General features: G+C 40.7%; 1 protein-coding gene across 4 annotated transcripts; it reads left to right on the top strand.

Annotated features, from left to right (window-relative positions):
* The first annotated feature begins 74 nt into the window (after positions 1-74).
* On the top strand, positions 75-9,868 carry THAP5 (THAP domain containing 5). 4 transcript variants are annotated; one of them, XM_075428714.1, is made up of 3 exons: positions 75-265; positions 4,803-4,992; positions 8,344-9,868. In XM_075428714.1, exons 1-3 carry the CDS (start codon positions 183-185, stop codon positions 9,304-9,306), a joined length of 1,236 nt encoding a protein of 411 aa, XP_075284829.1. In that variant the 5' UTR covers positions 75-182; the 3' UTR covers positions 9,307-9,868. The 4 variants fall into 4 exon arrangements, with proteins under 4 accessions (XP_075284829.1, XP_075284832.1, XP_075284831.1 ...); XM_075428717.1 differs by lacking the exon at positions 75-265 and adding an exon at positions 376-479; XM_075428716.1 differs by lacking the exon at positions 75-265 and adding an exon at positions 580-1,072.
* The last annotated feature ends 455 nt before the right edge of the window (positions 9,869-10,323 follow it).

Here is a 10,323-nt window from a genome sequence, read left to right as displayed (position 1 = left end):
ACACGAAGCGCTACGCCATTGGCCGCGCGGCCTCACGTGACGCAGCGGGGCGGGGCTTCTTCCCCTGGCGCGAGGGCGGTGGGAGGAGTGGGTGGCCGCTGTCCCCGTGACTCCCGCCCCCTGCGCCCCCGCTGCCGCCGCGCCGGTGGTTCCGCCCTGCGGCCGGGCCGCCCTGCTCCGCCATGCCGCGGTACTGCGCCGCGTCCTGCTGCAAGAACCGAGGGGGACAGAGCGCCCGGGACCAGCGCAAGCTCAGCTTCTACCCGTGAGTGTCCGGGGAGCGGGGTAGGGTCTGGGCGAGGGCTGGGGGATGGCGAACGCTAGAGGGGCCAACCCCGGGTGGGGCGGGGCCCTCAGCGGCCCCTCAGCAGCCGGGTAAATGGCGGAGAAACTAACTGGAGGGGCCGGCAGCCGCCTTTGAACCCTGCCTCGTCCCCAGCGGCTGGAGGGAGAGAAGGCCCTCGTCTGTGAGGGGGAAGGTGTGGGCAGAAGGGTGGGCAGGCGGGGTGCCTGACCTCGCCGGTGCTTGCCTGGGCGGGGAGGGGAGAGGCACCGCGGATTCGAACGGCCCTTCAGCGGGTGGGGAGGGTTCGTGAAGAGAAAACCGAAGGGATGCGACTGGAAAATAAAATTTGCGCTGATAGCCGTGAGGGTGTTTAGCTGTTAGGAGTGAAGTAGTACCGGTTACCCCGGTTTTTTCGAGCGTGGCCGCCTTTGTGGAGTGGGTGCCTCGGCAGGGCAGGCAGGAGCGGAGGCGTTGCCTGAATGCTGCAGGAGCCGAGTATCCTCCATCTGACGGCTTGCAAGCAGAGGGCCTAACAGAATAGAAGAGTAAAAATATATTGATTCTTTAAAATACAGTAGTCCCGCTAGGGTTATTACCTTGCCTATGCTGCATTGCTGGTTTGTTTGGAGGCAGCTGAGCTAGCTGGTAGCTAACTGCCTCAGTTGCCAAAAACCAGTTTATGGTGGCTGCGTAGCACTATCCGGCCACCTGACTGATTAGTCACCATCCCAGGTCCGCAGTAACCTCTGTACTGTTGTGGCTACGTGGCTGGTGATTCCCAGAATGGTGAGTTAAAAACAGTGTTTCTCAACCCAGAGAGGAGCACAGTGCAGGTAACTAAATACTAATGTATTTCTGTTGAATAAAAGTACAATAAGTGTTTGTCAATGGAACGTATTTGGTAGCATTTAAGAAAAGACCCCACCTGGAGTACTACGTCCACCTCTGGAGCTCTCAGTGCAGGACAGACATGGACCTGTTGGAGCGAGTCCAGAGGAGGGCCACAATAATCATCAGAGGGCTGGAGCACCTCTCCTATGAGGAAAGGCTGAGAGAGTTGGGGCTGTTCAGCCTGGAGAAGAGAAGGCTGCGGGGAGACCTTATTGCAGCCTTCCAGTACTTAAAGGGGGCCTACAAGAAAGCTGGAGAGGGACTTTTTACAAGGGCATGTAGCGATAGGGCAAGGGGTAATGGCTTCAAACTGAATGAGGGTAGATGCAGACTAGATATAAGAAAGAGATTCTTTACGCTGAGCATGGCGAGGCACTGGAACAGGTTGCCCAGAGAAGTTGTGGATTACCCCTCCCTGTAAACATTCCAGGCGAGGCTGGATGGGGTTTTGAGCAGCCTGATCTAGTGGGAGGTGTCCCTGCCCATGGCAGGGGGCTTGGAACTAGATGATCTATAAGGTCCTTTCCAACCCAAACCATTCAATGATTCTACAAAAATTTGAGGAATAAATTTCACAACTAGCCTGAAAATCTGTTTTGGTAAAATGTATACCTCAAACTGAGCTGCCAGTTTGTCTCAATTGCTCAGTAGTCATTGTTATTCCAAGATCAGGAAGACGATATAGGAAGTCCCATGGGAAGACTTCTTTGAAAGGGATTTTAGTTTAGATTGAAGGAAACCCCTTTACCCCAGCATGTCTCTAATATGTGATTCATCATAAAACAATCCTGAAAATGAGGGGAAATAAATTATTTATATTGCTTTAGAGACTGTGAGAGCTGTGTTGATGGTCAAAACAAGTTTGAGTACTGATACATATTTATATTCAAAAACATAGCTGTTTTAGCTAACCATTGAATTGTGCTGCATTACGAAGCACCATGGTTCTGCAGAAGGGGTGCTGAGATCTGATTTATAGAGATCTCTTGCCCTACGTTATCAACTACTACTGCCTCTTAACACCCAAAGATGTCCGCTGCTGCTCTGGGGTTTTGGGTCTGATCTCCTTCTGAACTTTTTAACTGTGACTAATCTCAGCTGGCCTGACTGCCGTTCTTTATTTCTTCACCTCTCTGACTTGTGCAGTGGTGGCAGATCCTGAATAAGCTCTGTCCACTTCCTCTTTCCATTTTCCTTTTGTTTGTATCTCATTTACACCAAAGAACAGAATCATTGATGAGTAAGGGTGCATTGAAGCAGGAGCAGATTTTGACTAAGTTGCCCATAAGCTAAAATAATAAATTTCGCCATCAGACGTTGTCTCTCACTACAGATGATTTTGTTTCCCATCTGAAGCAGGCTGACCATGGGGAAGGCAGTGAGTGCTGTGTTGCAATGGTAACGGCAGTGGAAGCAAACGTTCTCAAGGCCCTCCCTTGTGGAGAGGTATGATTGGTGACATAACCTTCAGTTGAAAGAAGCCATCCTCCTACTGAGAGCCTTCTTTGGACCTATATAGTAACATCCCAGGCTAAGCTCTGTTACTTGTGGGGCATGCTGTATAATATATGTAATGCTGCTATTGGGTTTACACAGAATGTGAAAAGGCCAAACCTCTAACCTGCCCTTGAGAGGTTATTGTGTTCTTGCCAGAATTATTCCTTGCGTTCCTGCAGACACTCAGAGTCAGATGCATCGAAAGCTTGCTCTGTTTCCTTGGTAACTTCAAAACCTAAATGGCAACCAATTAAGAAGATTGGGGAAGGGGTGAAGACATGCACATTTATCCTGTGAATCTCGGGTATCTTTCTCTCAAAATCAGCTAAGTTTGCAGTTCTGGAACATTGTGGGCCCGCATAAGCGAGTCATTACCATGTGTAGCTTTTGGAGGAACCATGCAGCTTCAGGTTTGAGGGTGGGATCTTGGGTTTGCCAAGAGGTAGCCCAGATACAGACCCTTGTAGCATTTGGGAGACACTAGGCACTCCAGGCTCTCTCCTCAGCTTCTGTTGCATGGGAATACCTCACTGGAGAATCAAATTTTTTGTGCACTGAAGTTCCATTAACAGATGGTAATAAACATTGCCAAAAGAACTGATTGTTAGTTAAAAGGAAAAAAGAGCTAAGGGAAGAGAAATGGAGTTAGGAATGCTCCATTTCTATTTAAGGAGTAAGACAAAATAAGTCTTGTAAAGACTGTAGGCACTTGTTCACATCTGGATGTTTCTGTTGTCCATCATACTGCCAAGAACTAACATTTTTTACATCGTACAGTTATGATCAGGTTTAATGACCACATGAATCTATCTCTTATAGTTTTATATACCCAAAAGCAGAGATTTTTTTTTAATTATTGCTCATGATACTAAAGAATATTGCTTTCTTAACAGTAGTTATTGAACAGTGCTCAGAATTCAAGTTGTGGTTTATGTATCGTATGTGGTTATATGCTACAGTTGAAAGAAACTTGATAGGCAGCGGAGAAACCTGTAAGCACATTTCAAATACCCTGATATCTGTCTCATAAGAGATGAGAGCCAAGAGTAGTCTGAAAGTTCGTGTTGCCATTACCATAACTGCTTGACTGTACATGCATCATAATAAGCCTGTAATTCCCTTTGTGTATCACAATTCCTTAAGTAAATTACATATCTTCACCCACTTTCTTTTAATTTAGTTTTCTTTCCCATGTAATTTGTCTGACCATTTGCATATATTTTCAGAATTGATTTTTTTTTCTATGAAAGTATACACTCTTCATTTTTCTTTTCAAGTAAATTAGGTGGTTCAAAAGTTAGTAATGCATTTCATAATATTGTGTGGGCTCTCAGTGCTGTAAGAAAGCTTAATTGCTGAAACATAACATATAGACATGCTTTGCCTTTATGTGTATTTACTGTTTGAACAGAATTCAAATTCTGCACTGGAAATACATTTCCAAGTTATCAGATAATCTGAAGTATGACACATATGAAGAGATACTCAGTTAAACAAAAAATTGTAACAAAAGGTTTTGTTACTAATTGTGTCTAGTAAGAGAAAAAAGCTCCACAAATACTATTTCTAAAATGAGGACCAGACCTAACTTTTTTAAAATGAAGTCAGAGTATTTCCTCTAACTTCTGTAGAGCTAGTTTCTGAGCAAGTGAAAAGCTGTAGTATAACAAAAATATATAAATGCTAAAAAGTGTTTTATTCCACTTGTAGTTAAAGGAAATCTGCTCTAGGTGACCCTGCTTCGGCAGGGGGGCTGGACTAGATGATCCACAGAGGTCCCTTCCAACCCCTACCATTCTGTGATTCTGTGACCAAGCCTTTTAAAACATCTTGGCTGTGGGTTCTGAAATCCTTGGTCAGCAGAAATCAACAGAAGTTCTGCTGCTGAACTCTGGAGCAAATATCCAGCTAGAAATAATTTGGATAATTATTGGATTAATGTGTGACATCCTGATTAGCATTTCATATTTAAATTTTTGTAAAAAGGATTATTTTAATCTTTTTGTGAGGAAAGACTACCTTGTAAGGAACAATGAGGTATTCTTTATTTGAAAAGAAGGAAAAAAAAAACAGTAAGGTTTTTTTGTTTGTGTTTTTTGTTTGTTTTTTATGAACTGCTTTTGAAAAGATTTCCACTTCATGATAAAGAGAGACTTGAGAAATGGCTGCGGAATATGAAACGAGATGCGTGGACGCCAAGTAAGCACCAGCTTCTGTGCAGTGATCATTTTACCCCTGATTCCCTTGATGTGCGATGGGGTATACGATACTTGAAACATACTGCTGTACCAACAATTTTCTCTTCCGCTGGTGATGAGGTAAGGTGTTCCTGTCTTCTTTATTGTATAAAGCTAACCAACTATTTATGTAATACACATGTTCTAATTATCTGTAATATATTCATATTTTCTTTTAAAAATAGAATTCCTGTCCATCAAAATATTTTGTCAATGGGACTGACCCAAAACGAGTATGTAATTCCATAGTGTAAACGAAGAACTTCCCATACTTTGACTGGAGGTTCAATGTCTTTTTTAACTGGAAATTACAGAAGCATTTCCTATAGGAAATTTCCCATAGGAAAATAAGTTTCCTATGAGAATACTATGATTCTAAATATTTTCTCCTCTGCAATTACTCTTAATTATTATTTTAATGTTCTTTTAAGGCCTTTTATTAATTGTACAGGAATGCTGGCTTTGGAATGTATTGGTTTCAAACTACACATTTCTTTTTTCTGTCCCTAACCTTTCTAACACCTAAGAGCTCAGGAGTGTAAGCTGCTGAAGATAGCCCTCAAAGACTATTCCACCTTGTCTTTCACAGAGTTGTACTATTGGTTACATAAAAACACTGTGCTACACAGGCACCTAATCTTGATCAAAGCTATACTAATTCTCTTCTGGCACGTAACTGTCTTCCTCTGGATCGTCATGTTGGAGGTTGGAGAAATGGAAGGACTGGAATTAAGGCTAAATTGCTGAAACTGAAATGTGTGGCTAATTAATTTTACAAAACAATTAGTTTTTAGTCATTAATTTCTCTGCCTTCTTGGATAGCTGCAGGTGGTGTTCAGACTGCTTTTGGCTCTGTAGAGTGAAAAGCAATCTTGATAAATCTCTCAAGTATAAAAATAGAAAATCTTGCCATTTATGGCAGTAATAACTTAGCAATAAATAACTTTCCTTCCAACTCTCCCGCCTCATTTCAATACATCCCTCACTTATCTGTGCTGTTACTGTAACAGGGAGCCCTAGCTTTGGAATTAGACTTTGCTGCCCCATGCTTCTGTGCAATTCCAGATAAAGTATGTGGTTCCCCCCTAAAGAAAAGTCAGCTTTTCCCCACTTTGTCATTCTCTCTTGTTTTGCTTGTGACCATAGAGCAGTCATAGTATACCTACAAAGATGGACAGTAGAGTTATGAAGGTAGCAAACTTTTTATGCAGTGGTGTTGCCAAGAACATACCAATGGCTTCTCTAAATTATTTTTGCGTCAGCAATGTATATCTGGGAAATCCCAGATAGATTTATCTGGTTCAGAAAAAGAATATTCTGTGCTTCCTTTCAATCTATCCATCGCTTCCCTGCTATCAAAAGAAAACAGATGCCAGTTCTTGATATCTGTGATACATGGACTTGCTTTCCTGGGGTCTAATTCTCTCTCTGGCGTTGCTTTTTTTCAATCTCATGCTTCTGACTGCGCTTCTCTACACATCAAGACATAACCTGTCAGTGACCACCTCAGCAAATCAACTTAGCCACGGGTTGTGTAGCGCCCCAAACCCAAATTTTCTGCGTAGACTAAATATTCACAAAGACATGGAAAAGAGCTCTCCTTATTCTGGGGGAGAATCGCTTGTTAGTGTGTGAGTTAATGTAGGGGAACAAGAAGCTGAAGTCCCAAGCTGCATTTCAACACTCATCTGTAAACCCTTGGTTTGGAAAACTGAGTGTGAAGAGTTGCAGCATTTGCATATTGTTCACCGCTGCCTTGCTTTGTGTGTTGTGGAGCAAGTGAAGGATATCTTCCAGAACTGCTTAATGATTCTTCAGGAAACATTTCATATTATTTCTTCTGCTAAATAAAGAATGTTTGTTTCTCAAGAGCAGTGTTAGTTGCCTGTGTTTCAATATCAGTAACTGTTCTACATTGGTTTGCAAGCATTTTTATTTTGAAGGCTGCCATAAGAGTGTGAGGGCAGGTTGCGGTGCCTTTCCTTCAGCCTTAATGGCAGTTCTGATAGGCAAGGATTTGGGGGACATTTCCCTAATTTATTTCATAAGAGATTTGTCTAGTTAAAAGATGGAGTCTGAGAATGCCTTATTCAGCTGCTGGTGGAGCAGAGAAAGGGAAATACTTCATTCTCTCAAAATCCCTAAGAATGATGTCATGTTTAAGTATCATCTTTAAAAAGATAAAGGTAACCAAATTAATTCTATTTTTGTGTACATTTTTCAAGCCTTTTAAGACAGAAGTTGCATATAAAATTGAATTACAAAGTGTAATCTATTTAGGGTACTTCAGACTACGTACATACTTTTATGAACATACACTTCGAAATTACGTTTTCCATCATAATCTGTTTTTTCAGCCTGGCCTTCCTCTCTCTCCCTCCCTTCTTTTATTTCCTTTTTTTCCCCCCTTTCCTGTTTTTTGTTAACTGGCCTATATTTAGTTAGCAAAGTTAAAAGTTGCTCCTTGTTCTGTTTGTTGTGGGCATTTTTGGTTTTGCTTTTTAGTCCACAGGCCTAACATGAGTACAAGTTCTGCAGCTGGGTCTCTTCATAATCAAGCCTACTAGAAAAAAACGAAGATACTCACTATTAGTGTATTTTTGTTTCACTGACTGACATACTAAGAAGCTTGTTTGGGTACTGATCTTTAATCTAATCACGTGATGATGTAGTTTATGTGAAGGAGAGGAAAAGAAGGTGGCTAAAAAAGATAAGCTTCAAATTGTCCATCTTTCAGTAACAACTATTGCTTCAAGTCCTGTTAAAATTGTATCCTTCTGCTTAGATTTCTATCCATCCAAAAAATCATTCATCCATTTTTATGAACTGTGATGTTTAGTTGTCAGAATTGAATTACTCGTTTAAGGATCAGCCTATGTGATTGTGCTGAATGTTTCACTACTCTGCAAGCCTGTCTTCATAATATTTTGTTGTTAAATTCTCTTTGGGGTAGACTGCATGACTAAAGATTTGCTGTATCTTTCTAAAACAGCTTTGTTGCATCTTTAATGTAAAAATCTTGTACTGTGTATATTTAATACAACGTTTCAGGTGGTAATAGGAGATGCTAGCGAGTCTTTGTCAAACAGATTTGTGTAGCCACTTCTCTTTAAGTGCTTTTAAAATTATGATGGCTTGTGTAAACCAGTAAAGTTCCTTAGAGTTTGAAATAGAAAATTAAAAAAGTGTTATTGCCTTTAGAGCTTTAAAATAATATTTCAAAGTTTCAGACCTGAAGCAAAGTTATGGAAGACAGTTACATGAATTTTCAGGTCTCTGGTGTACTTTTAAAATGGTACTCATCTAAATTAGTAGTTACACAGTACCATGCTATAGAATGAGATTTACCCTTTTTTTTCATGTTCAAGTGATTTCCTAGTTACAAGGTAGTTGGATTTGTGGTTGTTTTGTTTTGTTGTTTTTTTCCTCTAGGAAGAAGCCTCTTCTCAGAACGGCACACAAGAGAGAAAGAGAGAAGACCTGAAAGAAACAAAGACAAATGTAGAGTCAGAGAAGGCATCTGTATCACTTGAACCTTGTACACCAAAGAAAAATCCTGTAATTGCAGAAAATGTAGATGAACAAGCAGTAGTTTGCTCAACTGCATTGAGTAAACCTTTACAAATTGAAAAACTACAACTTCAAAACAGAGAAGACTTTCAGGCAGGCAGTGTCATTCTTGATGATTCATCTACGCAGCATATGTATCAACCTAATCCTGTTTTAGTGGCAGCAGCAGTCCAGAGCATGGAAGATACCAGTGCTCATACCTCTGTAGGGGATCCAGTAGGTTGTACAGCTACAGTCTTGCAATTTACAGACCCTGCCTACTTGAATTCATCTCTGAAACTGAAAAATGCTTTAGATTCAGTTACTGAATATGCAATTGAAAATCCTAGCTCTCATGTTGTAGGCTGTTCTGTTGAAGTACAACCAGCAAGTGAAAATGCAGTTTTACTGAGTACAGTCACACAAACCATTGAACAGTTCAGTGGAAGTGAAGAATCTGTCATTGCTATCATTGTGCCAGCTGAGAGTCCAGAAGAGCCTGAAACGGTCAATAGTTCCTTCCTGCCTATTAAGCAAGAGTTTCTTGACACAGAGGAGACAGAAACAGATGAGTCTGCGTATATGAATGCATATGGTGGAAATGAAGTACTACAAACTGAGCATTCATACTGCAAACAAGACATAGACAGAGATCACCTTTGGCAAAAAATTTCAAAGCTCCACTCTAAAATCACTCTGCTGGAAATGCAGGAGGTAAAAACTTTGGGGAGACTCAGGTCCTTGGAAGCTCTTATTGGACAGCTGAAGCAAGAAAACCTGCTTTCTGAAGAAAAGCTGAAGATTGTAGAAAACTCCTTTACAACGCTTGAAGTGACTATGATATAGTAAAGGCTCTCAATGATTGCTCTAAAATGTCTTTTTAGCCTCTTTGACTGTCCATTTGTACAGATTAACTTGTTTCAGTGACAGTGTTTTAAACTTCTAATGCAAATTGTGTGAATAGCAAATATTCTTTAAAATGTTACATCAACCACTACCAAAGTTAGGTTGTAGAATATTGCCTGTAAAATATGACTTGCAAGTAAGCTTTAAAAGAAAATAAAACCTGTTAAAGTTTTGTTAAAAAGTATGACTTGAATCAATAAAGATAAGTTAAAGCTTTCTAGCTGCAGGCTCCTCTGAAACATGCACCTCCTGCATTTGGGGTAGCAGTAGAATGGGCAGAATAAGCGTGTAGGATAGGCAATTGTTGCTGAAGAAGAAAAAACTGAGTGTCCCAATTCTCTTTCAGATGGGTAATGAGGTGTGTAACACACATTGTCCGGTGAGGCCACACTTACTCTTTAATCTTCTGTTCATGTAACATTTGTTCTGATAGTTTTTTTGTACGCTTTGACCTTCTTAAATTTGTTTCTGCAATAAAAGGTGTTTAATTTAGTTCTAGAAACTGAAGTTCTTTAAGAATATTGTTACAGTGAACAGGTCTATCTCTTTTTTTGTATGATTCATATCAAATGGAAAGACTCATCTTAAATAGTGGTATTTTTGCTGGTTAGTAAAAAGGAAAGCTTTGACTGTTCAGTGAGTGATACCTGCTTAGCATTGATCCTCTTACAGTTTATAGCTGGGTAATGCATATACCCTTAGTAACATGCTGAAGAAAACTGCTTTGCAGACCAAATAGCTAGTGAAAGTAGCAGAATCTGGCTCATTTTTTTTCTATATGTTACTCTTCAAGAAACGGAATTACAAGACTAAAAATCCTCTCCCCTTTACTGATTTTATTAACTGTTTCTAGTGCACAGGATGACACTACAGTAGAAAGATACTGACAGCTCATTTTGGGGGAAGTTAATATGCTTAACTGCTTTCTTATTCTGTGTGCCTGCCTCCCCTTAGACC

Source organism: Opisthocomus hoazin, chromosome 8 (assembly GCF_030867145.1).
Source record: "Opisthocomus hoazin isolate bOpiHoa1 chromosome 8, bOpiHoa1.hap1, whole genome shotgun sequence".
NCBI classification, from domain to species: Eukaryota; Metazoa; Chordata; class Aves; order Opisthocomiformes; family Opisthocomidae; genus Opisthocomus; species Opisthocomus hoazin.
The sequence above is the reverse complement of the archived record's forward strand: the minus strand, read 5'-3'. Positions and strand labels throughout refer to the sequence as shown.